Genomic DNA, 16,232 nt, shown 5'->3' on the forward strand with positions numbered 1-16,232 from the left:
CAGTGAAAACAAGCGCACTACGAAACGAAGTAAGTCCACTTTTATCAAAGTTGTTCCCGAAACAACTACTTAACTGTAACACTCATTTATGCTAACGAGGAAAACCGATTCGTTTATTGTATCTTCCAGTTCGCCAGAGATATAACGTCGATTCTGAACAGCTGCATTGATTGTGTGCGCAGACAACAAGAAATGTTTAATTATAAATTTGTGCACTGTCATTTGCGTCATTGGAATTATCGACCTTGTAAAATTTCGCAGAGAATTATGACGTACCAATCGCGTTAGAGTTGCAATTATAATGTAACTGTGATCCACAAATAAGCTGACCAGTCACAACCGCAGGCATAAATTTAAACACTGAATATTTTTCCGTTTACTTATAAATTGGTATGAGAAAAATTTTGCCTTTCCAGTAAAGCAATATCCGAAAATTGAGGTATTAAAAAGACGATATCTGTTCTCGTACGAGTTTTTCTCAACAGCGATGACCACTAAAAATAATCGATGCATCGGTCGAAAAAAAATAATATAACACGACTCGACTGAATCGGTAAAAATTAATCAAATAATCGATCACTTCGTATTTTTTTGAAACGGTGCATTACGAAATTTCGTAAATTTCAGTATGTATAATGTAGTCTTAATAGCCGAAAAGTTCTTTGATAATTTATAGTTTCATTAAAAAAGTTTTTCAATTTCAGGTGAAAATATTCATTTATCTTTCTCCTATTATATCAAATAAGTACTTAGTGAGACAATGATAACAATTAATACTGTAATCACATAAATTGATGTTGCATTCCGTCGTTCATGGGAGTAAAAAACAAAAATCGATTCTGAGGAAAAATAATTGATTATACTCGGTTAATCGAGGAAAAATAATCGATTATGTTTGCTAATTCTTATTTGTCTCTCCCTAGTCTGTGGCTGCACAGGCATTTTTAAATTCAAATAATGGCGCCACCAGAACGCCGGAAAACAACTAGCACCACGAATGGAGGATTGAGACATCTCAATACTCGAGCTTCCGTTTCTCGTTCTCTCTTTCACCAGTTCAAGATGGCGGATCAGGTAAGCCTCCCGTAATCATTCTTACGGAGAATCGTAACTTCCACGCGATATCTGCACAGTTTTTAAAACTTTTAACCGATCGCGGGTTTTCCGCAATCCCGGCATTTAACCTAATCCGAAATAACGCTGTACGGGAGCAACGAACCCAATCAAAATGCAATAACGTTATGCCACCGACACGTGGGCCGCGTCTCTTCGCCTTGTATTTTCACCTCCAAAGATATTTCACTCCCGGTTCTACGTCATGATTTCAATTGGAAGAGTTTTTATCCCGAGATTGAATAAACGGAAATTGAAATTCGACATCAGATTTTTCGAAATAATGATGATCGGTCATTCGACTCTTCGACGATCCGTTTGTCGTTTTATCAAAATGGTTTTAAAGCGTATAATTTAGGCGCAATCCCCGCGTGTTATTTACGGTCAAGTGCAAAACGGTTTTAAAATTTTGTTTCTGAGAGGGGTTTTAGGATGCGGATGAAAATCGTCTAAAATTTCTGACGGGTGTAACAATTATACTTAACCTCACAACGGCACTGTGTCAATTCCATATTTCGACAGGTTTAAACTACAACACACGCGAACTTGTCTGACAGATTCACACTGAGTATTGATTGTGAACAAAGAGATGAACAAATAATTGCAGAATGATGATACTTGACGACGGTCTTCTGAATACCACTTGGCGACACATCGTCTGCTGACATGCAATAAAATTTGATTGAATTTCTAGCGCAATTTAAAAGTACTTGTAAAGAATTTCGGAAGATATACTTGACGCCGTGTTTAATGAATTTTAACAATTGTACACCTATTGATAAATGTTTCGTTGCTCGTTGAATGGTTTGTAGCTGAAAATCAGCAGATACTCAACTACTGATTGACGATAACAATTCGTTTGTATACGCGTGTTGATATGGATTGAATATTTGCAGAACGAGCGTTCGTTCCAGCGACAACCGACGATCTTTCTTAATCGAAAGAAAGGTCTCGGGCAGAAGCATAGGAAGTCTATGAGGTATAGCCGTAGCGTGGGTCTTGGCTTTAAGACTCCTCGCGAGGTGAGCATTGCATCGAAGAAGTAAACTAATGTTGTGTTTCTTTGTTTGTTTTTTTTCGGAAAGACGGAAAAGGCTTTTCAGAAACAGTCCACGCTCAACCTCAACAGGAAGGCTAACCTGAAGAAGAAGCCGCTCAGGTTGAGTCGTAGTGTCGGCCTTGGTTTTAAAACTCCCCGTGAGGTTTGTTGCAGATTTTCAGAAAACTATAACGTCTATGGGGTCAACGTTCTAATTCATGTTCTTTCCTGGTGCTCGTTCTATTGGTCATCGATCGGTGGTGGCTTGTTGGTGTTGGAGTTTGCCGATTGCCAGTGCTTTTATCATGTTTGCTGCGCTAGAGCATTGATTATGCAAAGTTACAGGCTGGTCCCAAATATTTTCTAGAAAACCTGTTTCCCATGTTTCTCATTCATTGTTTAGATAATAATCCCCTTTGTGTTCAGGTTTAAAAATCTTTGGCCAAAGCTACACTTTACATTCTCAATGTATCAACATTCCAAAATTGCTATGTGAATATTTTCAGGGACAAGTTTTGGGAATCTCATAATTCAAAGGAGGACAACCTTTAAAATTGATGAAAAACACAATTCTTATCAATTGAACGATTCTAGTCAAAGTACTGTTTGAACTTAAGACATTTCCACTATATTGGTATAAATATCAGTATTCTGATTGATTATTGATCGAATTTATTTTGTGTACGAATACTTATGACTAAACTTTCAAACTTGAAATAGTAGTTGAAAATATTTTACGCTAAATTTATTTTGAAATGAATGTGAGAATTTTAAATTCCTTGTTTATTATCATAACTACCTGTTACAGCTTTCAAAATTACAAATTGGAACATTTTCCACGTGTTTTTTTTGCCCTATATTGAAAATCAATTGGGTAGTCCTCCCTTGAAAGCTTTCAAATTAAAACTCAAATGGCAATACGAGGTGCTACTGAAGCAACGAATTGCTCTGTTAAATAAAATATTCTAAGTATTCTTAAGATCTGTGATAAATGCATGCAATTTAAGCCGTATACAAAGCCATTTGATTTTTAATTCTTGTAATTATAATCTCTATTCTATTCTCAATATGAATTCTAACTGAAATGATCGACTGTCGGGATTTGGCGGCTTGTGAACACTGATAAATAAATGGGTGAATAATGTGTGGAAAGTGATATATCAATCATATCTGAAACGGGGATTCAATCTTAGCTTGTATCTAAGACTTTATTAATACTTTATCTGCAATCTCAGCTTTTTTCTCTTGTAATAATGTTGCTTCATAATTGAGACGTTTCTTTGATCTTTTTCTTTATATAAGCAATCTCCGAGCAAGTTTCACTGACTTGAATCAGGCGCATTTGCAACTAGTTTTCCAAAAACGCAGAATAGTATACACGTGTTCATTTTACTTTCAATAGAAAATATATCTATACTCTTTGTGTTATTGCTGGCATTCTATCATACGCATATTTTGCCCTCATCTTATAGCTAAAAATATATCTATTATTTTTATGGTGGTGGAATCTTTCTTCTGATACTGATAAAATTAAACACAAATTAGCAGTGAGTAAGAAATGAATTTTTCGTTTTCCTTCCTGTGCAGGCTATTGAAGGTACCTACATTGACAAAAAGTGCCCATTTACCGGCAATGTTTCCATTAGAGGACGCATTTTGACCGGAGTGGTACAGAAGATGAAGATGCAACGCACGATTGTTATTCGTAGGGATTATCTTCACTATATCCGGAAATATAATCGATTTGAAAAACGTCACCGGAATATGAGTGTCCACTTGAGCCCTTGCTTCAGGTGATTAATTAATTAAATTATATTATATTGAAGTGTACAGCATTATAAAATTATCTCACGTCTTTTTTTATGGCTGTTTGATTTTAATCTTTAATCAATGATGATATTGACGACGGTCTTCTGAATACAAATTGAAGTCTATTTTATCGTCTACTGATGCAGTGAAAATTAAATTATTGAAAACTTCGGTATTCAAAAGTTTGTTTTGGACTGATTAGGTAACGTAACAATGGTTTCATTTTCAGAGACGTGGAAATAGGTGATGTTGTGACCATTGGCGAATGTCGACCACTGAGCAAAACTGTTAGATTCAACGTTCTCAAGGTCTCAAAGGGAACTGGGTCCAAGAAGAGTTTCAAAAAGTTCTAAATTCTGAATAATCCTTGAAATATCCGGTATGTACAAATATTCAAATTATTCATCCTTATAAATATCAATTAATGCTCAAATGCAATTCTTTCATCTGCGTGTTATTCCTCTTATGATGAGTTTGACGACGGTCTTCTGAATACAAATTGAACGACATCATATCGTCTACTGATTTGCAAATTACTTAAACAATATATAAATTATTTTTCTTGAAAGAGATAGAGTATAATCGTTTGTTTATTTTTTCACAGGATCCTGGCAGTCAGCGATGAATTTCCTTTATGAGGTACAAATTCTTTTGTAATGTCTACTAATTACGAACGTATTTTTGGTAAATAATTAATAGATTTATCGTCTTTATAATATTTCTCAGTCAAAATAGTGTTTAGAAAATGGTGTGAATCCGCATTACTTGATTCTATACTTCCATTGTAAATTTCTATGTTATATCTCTGTTTTCAGATTGGAAATACACACTAACTGCTCGCATCCCGATGTGTCAACAATAAAAATTTAAAACCTGTAAACGGATGAAATAAACTGGTCATATTTTACAGGAAAAATTGTACTATCTATGTTGATTTGATTACCACCAACTCCGGCTAGATCAAAGTATTTAGAAATAAATAGCTGACCCGTTAAGATTATCGAATGCCGAATCATTACATGAAATGTTGCAGTAAAAGAAAGAGCATACAACTTTTCAACGAGTAACTGTCTTTACAGCAATTTAGCTAATTGTAAAATACTTCAAAGAAAAAACAAATTTACTGTGTTTAGAAATATATTTTTTCGCATTTTATCACTAGCTAATAACAAATGTAAAATATTAACTAAAAATTCGATCATATTATAAATAACTCAGCTGTAAGTCAATTAACTAGAGTATTGCTTATGAACATATCACAATCATACTATTTTTTCTATCTGGTACACAACTGCACCATTCCTCCAACAAACCATTCAAATCTCCTCGTTTCCAAGTAAAAAATTTACAAGTAAAAAAATATATCTTACGTGACAAAATACGTACACATATTGTTCCGAGATTAAGGTTTGTTGGCTTAAGAATATACACATAAAAGTCAAAGATAGTAATTGACAATTATTTGCAATTCTAACTGAGAGGAATTTAAATTGTGACCAAAAGACGCAATATTTCTTAAACTATACAATCGCTCTGTACACGGACAAAAATATATATTTATGTATAAATTTACTAATAGCGTTTGGCAACTTGAAAAACAAAACTATGGAATCAGTTACAAATTTAAAAAATACATGCATATAGCACATAACCGTTTATCAAGTAAAATATTAAACATAAAAAGATTTCAGATGCCTAATATATTGCTGTCATTTACTTTCCGAATTCATCAGAGGAACATGCGTTACTAGCGTTAGTATTCATGGAGAAACTAAACGAGTTATGCAATCAATATGCTAAAACCTGCATGTATTATGGACCACTTTAGGTCAAAAAGATATGTTGCCTCAAAATTCGTATAGGTGATATATACAGTTATATTTGTCAACACACACGTAATCGAACTTTTGTAAGAGAAAAGTTGGTCCTTTTCTTACTTTCATGAAAAGAAATGCTTATAGTATCCCGCACTCGAGTGATGTTTAGAAGAAGTTTCGGCAAGAAATAAAAAATAAATAATAAGAGGTCCTGCAAGTCCCAGGAGTAGCGAACAACCAACGAGCTGAGGCCACGACAGACCCCAATCAGCCCCAGAACACGATAACTTGTATACACTATGTTGCTCTGGGCTGCTTTCTTCGGCAGCAAGTAATTGATCGTTTTCTCCATCCTCTAAGACATCTAGTGTATTTTCACATTGATTTGCAGGAGTTTCGCAGATTGTATTTAATGTGGTATAATCAAAATTCGATTTTAAAGGAGGTACAGGAGTTGGAAGAGCTATTAGATTGATAATCTGTTCCTCTCTAGAGCTATTAGCCGGTGTGTCCTCGATAGTAATAAGATCGCCAATTTTGCCGTCGTTATTGTCTGTATTTTCAGTTTGATTCAAAGTTTCTGTCAAGAGAGAGAACGCGACAACAGGAACCTTAATTGTTCGATGTGCAAATATTTCGTTTTCTTTATGTATTTTATTGATCCTCTTCAATTCAGATATCTGCAAGAATAAATAAAATTTGATAAAACTATCCTAGTTCTGTCTGCTTTCTCCCTAATGAGTAACGTTTACTCACGGTACATCCGTATCTGAGTGAAAGTGCCTGCAAAGTATCCTCAGGTTGTAACTGAATTTTCATCACCTCCACTTTGCGGGGAGGTGATTTTTGTTTCGATACTGTACGAAGAGCAATTGTCTCTTCGTCTCCACTATTTTCTCCATCTGAATACAAGAGCACATAATTCGGGGATCCTTCTCTCTGACCACTACGCTGATAAACCTTTTGCCTAGAAGAATTACTCGTACACGCTTATGTTAACGAATACTCCGCAGCAAACCAAGTTCTAAAGTCAGTTGACTGTTGTGTAACAAAGTATGAATGGGAATAGCAAGCAGTTCAATTTTAGGGATTAGAGCAAAGAGAATTCACAAGAAACTAGCATGGAAAAGTTCATATGTTCCAATTGAAAAATAGTTATTTAGTAATATTAACGAAGTATTATGTCCATTGAATAATTAGATATCAACGAAATATTGGATAAATCATCTTGGGATAAACATAACCTTGAGAAGAACGTCAGTTACCTTCCCGATCTCTGCCCATCATTTCCGTTACTGAGTGATATTTTTCGCATCTTTGTTAATATTACGATAACATTTCACTGTGCTCACTTGATTACTACTTGTTGTTCGCAGTATTGAAATAACTGACTACATTCCATAACCTTTCAAGTAAAAATTATAATTGTCAGCTGTTTTACTTTTTTTTTCTTCTGCAAATGTCATTCATATCCAGTCGGTTCTCTCCATGCAAATAAAACAAGCGTACCATTATAATCACGCCGATTGACTGTACGCCTAACGGCAGGCAACTAAACATACGCGTATGACGTAACACGAGCTTTTTTCAGGAGTAATGGTAAAAAGAAATCCGACAAATTCATCGTTAAATCGACAATCTATGCGGGATAAAAACTCAGGTAGACACGTACAGACTAGAACGTAGTACTGTCAAAGTGTGCAGGAAAATTTATGTATTACACCATTTTTTCTGAGCACCCTTACTTCAATGGGCACAATTTATTTCCAAATTATTTAAAAAATAGTTGGAAGTAAAATCCCATGTACAAATAGTAGTCTTTAGATCCGGCTTTTATACCACATAACAACAAATACTACAGAATTATTTGTATCAAAAAATGGCTTACTTAAAATTGCAGACATCTTTAATAAAAGTTACATAAAATGTATCTGAAATATTTAAACAAATATAACAATTGAACATTCTATGTAGGTTCATATCGGGTAGAATCTCATTCCTTACTATCTAGTGAAGAGTCTTCTATGGTTTTGGGTCGCAAGCAAAAATTGATTCCCCGCAAATCACGATTGAAGGATTTTCTGTACTCTACTCGATTCGCTTGAAAAATTTACTGCACACAGTTCAGGTTGTGATAAAAGTTGTGGTATAATTTTTAGCTGGACATTTTTCTTGCTTGTTTGTCGGTAGAAAATGATTGAAAAAGAAAACTGTTTCAATTTTCAATCCAATTTTTGCGATAATTGATTGCCAGTGAACAAAATCAAACGCCCAGCTGAAAATTATAGCACACTTTTTTAACAACTTGAACTGTGATCGGTAAAATTTCCAAGTGAACTGAGTAGTCCAAGGAAAATTCGTTCAATCACGGTTAGCGAGGAGTCAAGAATTTATGTATGAACCCAACACTATGGAAGAGTCTTCACAAGATAGTAAGGAATGAGATTCTAGCCGCGCGTCAAATTCGATGACCATCCGTTGAAACCCGTCCCGTTTCGCGAGAATTAACCCATATGCTTATTCACAAGGAAACTTGCATAAGCAAGAATAGATGCAGTATGGTACTTGAAATCACAAAACATGTGACTTCGTAGTAAAAATTAAGTTTCTCTACCCTGGATATCTTCCTCTGGATGTTCAGAGAGATAAGCTTTTATTACTAAACACTTGGTCATATAACAATGACAGGGAATATCGTGTTCGACGTTTTCTGGGTCTAACTGAGTATATTCCACATTATAAATTCTTGGTTTCAAAGAATCCTTACGGAGTTCGAGCTTGAATGCTACTGGTTCATCTTTCGTTACCGGAATATCGTGTGGGAGTACTACAATACTTTGTTTCCAATGAGTTGATTCATACTCTGGACTAGTCGATAATTCCGAACCATCCGGAAATGTAACGGAAAACCATACGCAAATGCCCTGATATATTCCGTTCCGATTGCACGGTACGACCGTAGATTCACCACCGAGACATAACAATTCTGGCATAGTTGCTGTACTGAGATCCAGCCAAACAAGCAGCTTTCCATCCGTCAGTAAGTTATTTGCCTCTAAAGACGAAATATTTGGCTTTTTAGACTTCAAACGTCTCTGTTCCCGGCTGACAAACCTATTCAAAAAAAGTAAGAGAATTTTAAAACGAAAGGAAGGCTTGAACATGCTATAGTCAGAATGCTGACAGCCTGTTTTAAACTCGTGATGGCATCTATAGAATCAACCAGAAATTAAATACTAATGTTGATAGTCGACCATGCTAACAAATGTATTTCCTTACTCCATACTGACTCCGTATACATCGTTCCAAAAATCATACACAGTGGGTAATTCGCAAGGAGATGCATAAAGTTTGGCCTCGTTAGGGAACATGAGTCCATTTTCTTTCAAGAATTGATCTCTGGCCACAAGTACCGAATCCAGCATTCCCTCGTGCATCAAATGAAATCCCATCCATTCAGAGACTATGATATCGACTTTGCCGATATCATCACTCTTTAAATCTTCTACTTTACTGTGAATCACTTCTATGATACTTTCAAAACCATTTTCGCGAACTACTTCTTTTGCTACTTGTGCCATGTGGCTTGCTTCTATAGCATAAACTTTTGCAGCACCTGCTTTGGCACAGAACACCGATAGTATACCTGTTGAGAATCATCAATCAATGCAGATATTACTGGTAAGACTTCACTTGTGTCTAAATTTTCGCAACTAAAGTTCTTTGCATAATTAACAAATCGACTTCATTAATTATTATGTGATAAAAGTGTTAACTTCATACCCGTCCCAGCACCAACATCCATTACAATTTTGTTCTGAAATTTATCGCTACAAGCAAATATTGCATTTTTGTAAGCAAGGGTACGAGGTTTATCCTCTAGCATCAGTCGATGAACCTGTGGAGACAAGCGCAATGAAAAAAAACTACCGTCGTCAGTGAGAAGTCAGTAGGAAATGATCGACAGGAGGATAATAATATTAATTCAAACAATCAATCATTTCCTTTCAAACTGTCTCCATCAGTAAATATCAATAGTGACGTAAGTGAATGTTTACTTCCAGATCCTCGTAACTCTTGAAATATTCATCTGTTGAATCGCCGGTGTCCATTGTTAAATTACGTTCTTTGTCAATCTTCCTAAAAACTAAAATTACGACGATGTATGCTAGGCTAACTCTTGCACGTGACACTCATAACCTACAATTTTCGGAATGTCGTTGTCAGCCACGGTGTATACAAGATTTAAAGAGTGCGTGCGTTACAGCCAAGAGACGTCGTGAAGTGTGCGGGTTGTTCTCGGAAACGAGGAGTATTGAGTCTACGCGCAAAAGGCGCAGTCAGACTTGATGGATACGTAGCGATTATCAAAAACAAATGACTGCGACTAGATCCAAAAATGCATCCAAAACAGGATGAAATTTTATCATATTTTCTCGAAGACTGATTCAACGATGTTTTAGTGGTAATGTACGCAATGTAAGAATAAATGTTCTAATAAAACAAAACCAAGCATCTGAATCATCTTGATAAGTGCAGCTTTTAACCTAGTACCTAAAGAGTGCCTAATTGTTACATTATATCTTAAAATCGGCGTTTCTAATATAGCTTTGCTAATACTACGCACGGTGGAAAGTACAGAATAAAAACATACACTTTAGAATATACCTGTGCAGCCATAAATTATGTATTAGAATCTATCCTGATGCGATATCACAACACATTGACACCGATTCAGTATAAATTGGTTCGATGAAAATATATTCTTACCCAAAAAGAGCAGGGGCGTACCTAATTTTTGTCATCTCGCCATTTGAGCTCAGCGCCTGCAGGATGTCACTCTTGATCACTTTGATGCACTTACGGCTGCATCGAGCCGGCTCCTGAATTTGATGTATGTATATTAAATGCACTGGATATTCACATACACTTTTCACGATCAATCTGAACGCACAAACACACTCAAGCGGGTAGCTCACTATCACTATTTTATTATCCGTAAACACGACACTAAGAAAGTTCAAAGATAATTACCTCGAAAAGTTACACAAGAATTACGAATTCGACCATTTTCAAAATATCACAAGACTGAAGTTAGTAACGTTACCGTAATGAAACATTGCGAAAAAAATCAGTATTTTTTCATTTTTAAACTGACTGAAGGAACGAAAATTTCAGTATATGAGTATGTTTTGATTTATTATGGTTTACTAAATTTCAAACAATTTTCAAAATCACGAAGTAACGGTTTTTCCTCGACATGAATTGTTCCGATAAGGTCACTTATAACTTCAACATGGTAGAAGAGTAAACGTGTAAGACATTACACTGAATTTTAATCGCCAGTACGAATCTAACGATCACGGTAATAATTTCGTAGCAAAAACGTAGAGAATCTAGTTTTATGTTAGACACTTTGGGTAAGCTCCAAACGCTGTGACAAAGCTAAACAAGTCTATATTTCTGAGAACGCGAATAGGAGAAAACAACTTCTTGATTACGTCGCGTCGCAACAAATAGGTAAAACAATTGACATATTCAACGCGGTTGCAGTCACTTGTTTAAGATTGTCGAAGTTTAGTATGCCTTACGCCGAGTGATTAAACAGCAAATTTATCCACTCACGACTGTTATGTCAACCGATTAAAGGAATCTACTCGTAAGAAAAACTTACACCTAATCATAATACCGAGTTAAACATGGTTAAACGTACCGGGACACGGGTCAAGCACGCTATTCGCCAACATTCGACCAGTTCCACTTCCATGATCAACTATCACTGGCCAGTGGGCGTCGCGTAATGGCGGCCGAGCTCTCAAGCGCCGCTAGCGTGACGACGGTGATGCTCAGAACTAAATTCGATGTTGTTTTCTTTCGTTGACGCGTTTAAAAATGGAAAGCATTTGAAAATTGATTCAAGAAACAGAGTTCTATTTTCTTGACTATAATTCTATCTTTCGAGTTCTGAAAGCAGTTAATGACACAGTAAATTGATATGTATTCTTTGGTGAATTGTTAATAACTCTGGCAAAGAACATGTGCCATCGTATGTATTTATTAACGTATTCAAAGAATAATTGAATTTACTCCTCATGTTAGGTTAATTTTCTTCCTCTAGTATTTTTCGCATTGTCGTTCTCATCCTCGGATTTTTTTTTCCTACATGCAACAACAAAGTGAAATTGCAAACTGTTATTGGTTCAAGAAAGATACGAGTTTGTATTCTGTGCAACTAAGTCATTGAAGAATTATTTGAAGGAAGGAACCATACTTTAATTATATTTCCGCCAATTGAGAATCAACTTTTCCATTATTCTCCTATTTTCATGCAGAAAATGGGACCTGTCAAGGAAATCTTGGAAAAATATCGTTGCTCACATTCTAGTTCCATTGTTAGTCAACCTATTCGGACAGATAAAGTTGCTTGCATGGTAACGTCTACACCTTTGAAAATAAACAGAGAGCAGCATTCGAAGCTTGAATGGCCTTTCTCGGTAGAAGAAAGTCCGAATCTCTCTCTTGACCATCATTCCCTGATAAAATGTGCTGCAAATAGTACACCACCATGTAAAAACACTAAGGAGGGTAACAATTTAGAAACCTTTACCACTGCACCAACTGCATCGACTGATAAAACTTGCTTTGTAACACGGACTACGGAAGCAACCAGTGACAAAAAGAATTCAGGACCTAACAACGTTGATTTTGCTCCTAGAAATGAGGTTGGAAAGTGGAAAATAATGAACTCAGACGAAGAGAATGAGTATCAGAGCAATAGAAACAATTCTGTGAAAAAGAAAAAGTACATTAAAGATAGAATCATCAAATCATCAACTAACACACGATGTTCGACACGGAAGAAGGAACTACGGAAAGTAAATTACAGCATCAACAGCAGGGAATCTTTATCAATTTATAAAGTAACTAATAATTTGGATTCCACGAATGAAATATTTACAAAGTCTATTAGTAATAGTAGTAACAATGTTCTTTTGATCAAAAAACCACTAGACAATGTAGAGGTTTTACAAACCAAAAGTATTCATCCAAAGATTACATCCTCAATAGCAATACCAAAGCAGAAAAGCTCGTTTAACAGAAATAATGATACACCTGTAGTTAGAAGATCAGGCAGAAAAAGGTGTAAACCCTTGGAATACTGGAACGGAGAGAGGTTCAAAACAAAAAGAGACGATTCCCCAGAATTTGTGCCGACTATAGATCACATAAATGGAAAAGGAAAAAAAATGAAGAAGATACGAGATGCTAAAGCAGAACTAAAAGACATTCGACAGAGTAATGAGGTTTCGACAAGTACTCCAAATATAAAAACTTCTGATAAAGCTGAAACAGAACTCACGAGTGAACCATTAATTGAAGAGAGAAATGACAACGCAGTGATGTTGAATACAAAGCCTAGGCGGAAGTCCAAGAAAGTAGTTAGATTTTCTGCAACCACAACTAAAACATCAGGCAGCCCTGTGCTTAAGAAAAATTTAAAATCAGGTAATAATTATTATGAAAATCTATGCAGTAATAAACCCTAATGTAATCTTGAATATAATTTCAGACTGGCACGTAAACTTTCATGGAATAAAACGGACGCCAAAAGTGCTATTGAACTTTGACAATTATAGTATTTTGCCTGGCTTGAATACAGTCATGGGATTTGTATCAAGTTCTATTGTACAGATGCCCCCAAACGGGATAAATAGGAGTCAAGCACCAGATCACCATCATATGGTAGTTGTTGACATCTACATTAAATAACATAGACCTCAAATTCATACTCAAATCTAACACGCTTAGTTTGTTTTACACTGTTCTGTTATATTTGACAAACTTTTGCAGGTATTTTGTATTATGGCGGGTAATATTGTAGTAACAATTCATGAGAAGAGCATTAAAATGGACACTTACGGACATTTCACTGTACCATGTGGAGTTTCGTATACTCTTGAGAATGTTGGCAAGAAAAAAGCTATCCTCAGCTGCTTCCAGATTGCCAATGCCAAATATAAGTGAAAGTGTGACCATGGAAAGATAGTGACTAGTTTTTAAGCTTCGAGTAGAACTTGAACTCTGCGAAGTACTTTTCAGCAGCTTGATTTGAAAATAAATTTCTATTTTATGTACCTATGTGTTAATAACTCATGTATTATCATAATAGCTAAACCCAAGGTGGTTGATTCTGACCGATTCGAATCCACTGGTATTGTTTGCTAACATCCAATTAACCTGTACAGCCGGCCACAGAGGTGACCTTGAATCGTGTTTACATATCAACAGGGCTTAAACGAGCAACTTAAGAAAATATATATCGTATATTTAACAAGCGAACAACTTTTTTAAGCTCTGTAAGTTCTTACTCAGTAAAAGTTTATCGAATTAAAATCTTGGATTTGGTTTCTGGCCATATGCCGTTTCTTTCAATAACCTTTTATACTCTTCTTGCTTCTGTGCTTGTTTGCGTTTTCTTTCCAATCTTCGTTCCTCCTCCGTCATTGCTACATAGTTAGAAAGCATTATAAATAACACAATCAACGTAACTAAGACGTGGAGTCAATAGCTTCAATTAGTTATATTCTCCAGTAATTACCAGCTTTATCAACCTTAACGCAGCTTTCCACTGGCTGAAGAGGTTTTGGTGATTGTATTTTTGGTTCTTCATTATTCGAAACTGATGAAACCTCTGCAAGATAAGTTCTGTTAAAAATTTCCATTTTCTTCCACAGATGCAAATCGCACAGTATTAAATTTCAGAAAAGACGCATTCCTTGGTAAAACTGACTATTATATCTAATGTCAATACCTCGATTATCATAATTGAACGTAGTGCCCTGTATGTCGCACCTTGGCGATGGTGTTTTATGCGGCGTGGATTGAGCATTTGGAGTCATCCGTAGCAGAGGGGGAACCATCTTTTGTGGTTCTCCAATATGAGAAATGGTTGAAACTGAACTCTCGGTTTTCGGTTTGGTAAAATTTCGAAGTTTTGTAGCAATATCACCACCAAAGCACATCAAGGTGTTTTTCATAGCATTTGTAATGGAACCCTGTAATTAGAAATACTGCTTTACAGCAATTAACAAGAAAAAGTGGGATTCATCCATGGTGTAAGATAATGCCCAAGTCTTACAGTTCTCGCTAAAAATATAATTAAGCCTTTGTTGGGTCCTTCCAAGTTGCTGTATCCTACATCCTCGTGAACAGTTCCATCTCGTAATTGAATTTTAACGAAGGCTGCGCATCCGACCTGATATTTGCCTGTGCTGTATTCGACAAAATCTGAAGACAGATTACAATTACATATAGAAAATTATGTGCAGATAGTAAAACTGGAGAGTAATTTAAATTAATAACCTGCCTAAAGTTTGACTTGTCACAGTATGATTCCATTTGTTTGTACCAAAGATTTCATTTGCGATTGAGATAAGATCATTCTTAGTGCATTGATCGCGAATATCCACATCCCTTACAGTTAAATTTGGACAAATCAAAGTTTCTTGGGAACCAGGCTAAAAATAAATTTACAAGGTGAAATTTTATTATCCGCCGTCCAATAACTATTCGAAAGTTTTATAATTATTTCCTTCTGACGCCATTCCCGCTGAATTACTTTGAGCGAATACGTCGCAACGATCAAAGTATGCACTGTAAAATCGAAAATACACAAAAACGAATGACGATACATGTCTCTTGATTATTTCATTAAATTTAAATATCCGTCAGCTAAATCATGTGCTGCACGCAACACGTTTTTCGTTTCTGAAAGGTAAATTCAACAAGTGGTGAAAGATTTTGGACAGGTTTTTAGGTTATGAACGTCCTGCGCGGAACTGGCGGGAAACAATAATTTATGTTTAAGCAAATACAGCGCACGACGTAATCGCTCTTTGTGCTTAACTCGTAAAATGAACGCAGCAAAATTATCAAGTCGACAAAACATACTAATAACTCGAGAACGTACGATTTTTATGCACGACGGTGGATTCATCGCGACGTTGGCAGATTCTCCACTGATTAAGTTGATCTGTACACAACGGATGTACGAAATGTGTATACCTATTAGTAACGTACACCGAAATTCGAACGATATTTTCGTTCCATAAATGTAAACATGATTTTCCTAGACGTGGTATATAACAATGCTACAACCAAATCGTCGTTAACCTTCACAAATTCTAACATCATCCGAAGTTTACTCAGCATTTTCAATGTCTAATAAGGATATAAGGCATAAGAATTTCGGAACAATTTGCTGCACCTGCCCTTGCTATTGCAGCCTAAGACATCGGAAATATTTTAAGCTCGGTATATTTATTATTTCTCTTCTAATAATTCTTCAATCTTCACGAACAGCTTACTACTTTCATTGCTATCCCGGGTAGAATTTTCCATACTTTCTGAAAATATAAGATAATCTCCAGGTCGAAAAATAAAAGCGATGACAC

General features: G+C 35.7%; 6 protein-coding genes across 11 annotated transcripts in view; 2 read left to right on the plus strand and 4 right to left on the minus strand.

The window, feature by feature from the left end:
- The window catches only part of LOC107220150, a 120,908-nt gene extending 109,296 nt beyond the window's left edge, over positions 1 to 11,612 (minus strand). Inside the window, exon 1 of the mRNA XM_046734300.1 lies at positions 10,549 to 11,612. The gene's annotated coding sequence lies outside the window, so the exon portion shown is untranslated. The remainder of the gene's footprint in view (positions 1 to 10,548) is intronic.
- LOC107220147 (40S ribosomal protein S11) lies at positions 971 to 4,877 on the plus strand. 3 transcript variants are annotated; one of them, XM_046734454.1, is made up of 7 exons: positions 1,048 to 1,074; positions 2,010 to 2,135; positions 2,199 to 2,315; positions 3,740 to 3,945; positions 4,191 to 4,340; positions 4,566 to 4,600; positions 4,777 to 4,877. In XM_046734454.1, the coding sequence occupies exons 1-5, from the start codon at positions 1,063 to 1,065 to the stop codon at positions 4,312 to 4,314; spliced, it is 585 nt and encodes a 194-aa protein (XP_046590410.1). In that variant the 5' UTR covers positions 1,048 to 1,062; the 3' UTR covers positions 4,315 to 4,340; positions 4,566 to 4,600; positions 4,777 to 4,877. The 3 variants fall into 3 exon arrangements, with proteins under 3 accessions (XP_046590404.1, XP_046590410.1, XP_015514098.2); XM_046734448.1 differs by lacking the exon at positions 2,010 to 2,135 and having other exon boundaries at positions 971 to 1,074; XM_015658612.2 differs by lacking the exon at positions 2,199 to 2,315.
- LOC107220122 (lysM and putative peptidoglycan-binding domain-containing protein 3) lies at positions 4,534 to 7,280 on the minus strand. Of its 2 annotated transcripts, none has more exons than XM_046734420.1 (3): positions 7,044 to 7,280; positions 6,535 to 6,680; positions 4,534 to 6,458 (listed from the first exon to the last, which is right to left on the minus strand). In XM_046734420.1, the coding sequence occupies exons 1-3, from the start codon at positions 7,063 to 7,065 to the stop codon at positions 5,901 to 5,903; spliced, it is 726 nt and encodes a 241-aa protein (XP_046590376.1). In that variant the 5' UTR covers positions 7,066 to 7,280; the 3' UTR covers positions 4,534 to 5,900. The 2 variants fall into 2 exon arrangements, with proteins under 2 accessions (XP_046590376.1, XP_015514060.1); XM_015658574.2 differs by having other exon boundaries at positions 6,535 to 6,745; positions 7,044 to 7,279.
- On the minus strand, positions 7,502 to 10,064 carry LOC107220121 (protein arginine N-methyltransferase 6). Its single transcript, XM_015658573.2, has 4 exons — positions 9,837 to 10,064; positions 9,562 to 9,676; positions 9,058 to 9,424; positions 7,502 to 8,892 (listed from the first exon to the last, which is right to left on the minus strand). Exons 1-4 carry the CDS (start codon positions 9,888 to 9,890, stop codon positions 8,379 to 8,381), a joined length of 1,050 nt encoding a protein of 349 aa, XP_015514059.1. The 5' UTR covers positions 9,891 to 10,064; the 3' UTR covers positions 7,502 to 8,378.
- A 62-nt stretch (positions 11,613 to 11,674) lies between the features above and the next one.
- Positions 11,675 to 13,913, plus strand: LOC107220128. 2 transcript variants are annotated; one of them, XM_015658585.2, is made up of 4 exons: positions 11,675 to 11,824; positions 12,111 to 13,284; positions 13,349 to 13,521; positions 13,630 to 13,913. In XM_015658585.2, exons 2-4 carry the CDS (start codon positions 12,114 to 12,116, stop codon positions 13,801 to 13,803), a joined length of 1,518 nt encoding a protein of 505 aa, XP_015514071.2. In that variant the 5' UTR covers positions 11,675 to 11,824; positions 12,111 to 12,113; the 3' UTR covers positions 13,804 to 13,913. The 2 variants fall into 2 exon arrangements, with proteins under 2 accessions (XP_015514071.2, XP_046590276.1); XM_046734320.1 differs by lacking the exon at positions 11,675 to 11,824 and having other exon boundaries at positions 11,941 to 13,284.
- A 170-nt stretch (positions 13,914 to 14,083) lies between these two features.
- On the minus strand, positions 14,084 to 16,095 carry LOC107220130 (DNA repair protein RAD52 homolog). Of its 2 annotated transcripts, none has more exons than XM_046734438.1 (6): positions 15,749 to 16,095; positions 15,146 to 15,296; positions 14,918 to 15,066; positions 14,591 to 14,834; positions 14,391 to 14,470; positions 14,084 to 14,285 (listed from the first exon to the last, which is right to left on the minus strand). In XM_046734438.1, the coding sequence occupies exons 1-6, from the start codon at positions 15,773 to 15,775 to the stop codon at positions 14,280 to 14,282; spliced, it is 657 nt and encodes a 218-aa protein (XP_046590394.1). In that variant the 5' UTR covers positions 15,776 to 16,095; the 3' UTR covers positions 14,084 to 14,279. The 2 variants fall into 2 exon arrangements, with proteins under 2 accessions (XP_046590394.1, XP_015514074.1); XM_015658588.2 differs by having other exon boundaries at positions 14,378 to 14,470.
- Positions 16,096 to 16,232: the final 137 nt, after the last annotated feature.

Source organism: Neodiprion lecontei, chromosome 1, assembly GCF_021901455.1.
Source record: "Neodiprion lecontei isolate iyNeoLeco1 chromosome 1, iyNeoLeco1.1, whole genome shotgun sequence".
Classification (NCBI taxonomy): Eukaryota; Metazoa; Arthropoda; class Insecta; order Hymenoptera; family Diprionidae; genus Neodiprion; species Neodiprion lecontei.

Bases quoted from the DNA above. Each gene is read 5' to 3' on its own strand.
- LOC107220128 (XM_046734320.1), top strand. From the start codon at position 12,105: ATGCAGAAAATGGGACCTGTCAAGGAAATCTTGGAAAAATATCGTTGC. The intron at 13,285-13,348 runs GTAATAATTATT...ATATAATTTCAG, and splicing joins TAAGAAAAATTTAAAATCAG to ACTGGCACGTAAACTTTCAT. The intron at 13,522-13,629 runs GTAGTTGTTGAC...AAACTTTTGCAG, and splicing joins CACCAGATCACCATCATATG to GTATTTTGTATTATGGCGGG.
- LOC107220121 (XM_015658573.2), bottom strand. From the start codon at position 9,890: ATGGACACCGGCGATTCAACAGATGAATATTTCAAGAGTTACGAGGAT. The intron at 9,425-9,561 runs GTATGAAGTTAA...GATTCTCAACAG, and splicing joins GGATGTTGGTGCTGGGACGG to GTATACTATCGGTGTTCTGT. The intron at 8,893-9,057 runs GTAAGGAAATAC...TTTTTTGAATAG, and splicing joins GTATACGGAGTCAGTATGGA to GTTTGTCAGCCGGGAACAGA.
- LOC107220122 (XM_015658574.2), bottom strand. From the start codon at position 7,093: ATGCGAAAAATATCACTCAGTAACGGAAATGATGGGCAGAGATCGGGA. The intron at 6,746-7,043 runs GTAACTGACGTT...TAATTCTTCTAG, and splicing joins GATGGGCAGAGATCGGGAAG to GCAAAAGGTTTATCAGCGTA. The intron at 6,459-6,534 runs GTGAGTAAACGT...TTATTCTTGCAG, and splicing joins CACTCAGATACGGATGTACC to ATATCTGAATTGAAGAGGAT.
- LOC107220147 (XM_046734454.1), top strand. The intron at 2,136-2,198 runs GTGAGCATTGCA...TTTTTCGGAAAG, and splicing joins GCTTTAAGACTCCTCGCGAG to ACGGAAAAGGCTTTTCAGAA. The intron at 3,946-4,190 runs GTGATTAATTAA...TTTCATTTTCAG, and splicing joins CACTTGAGCCCTTGCTTCAG to AGACGTGGAAATAGGTGATG.
- LOC107220130 (XM_015658588.2), bottom strand. From the start codon at position 15,775: ATGAATCCACCGTCGTGCATAAAAATC. The intron at 14,835-14,917 runs GTAAGACTTGGG...TTCTAATTACAG, and splicing joins TTATATTTTTAGCGAGAACT to GGTTCCATTACAAATGCTAT. The intron at 14,471-14,590 runs GTATTGACATTA...CTTATCTTGCAG, and splicing joins GTTCAATTATGATAATCGAG to AGGTTTCATCAGTTTCGAAT.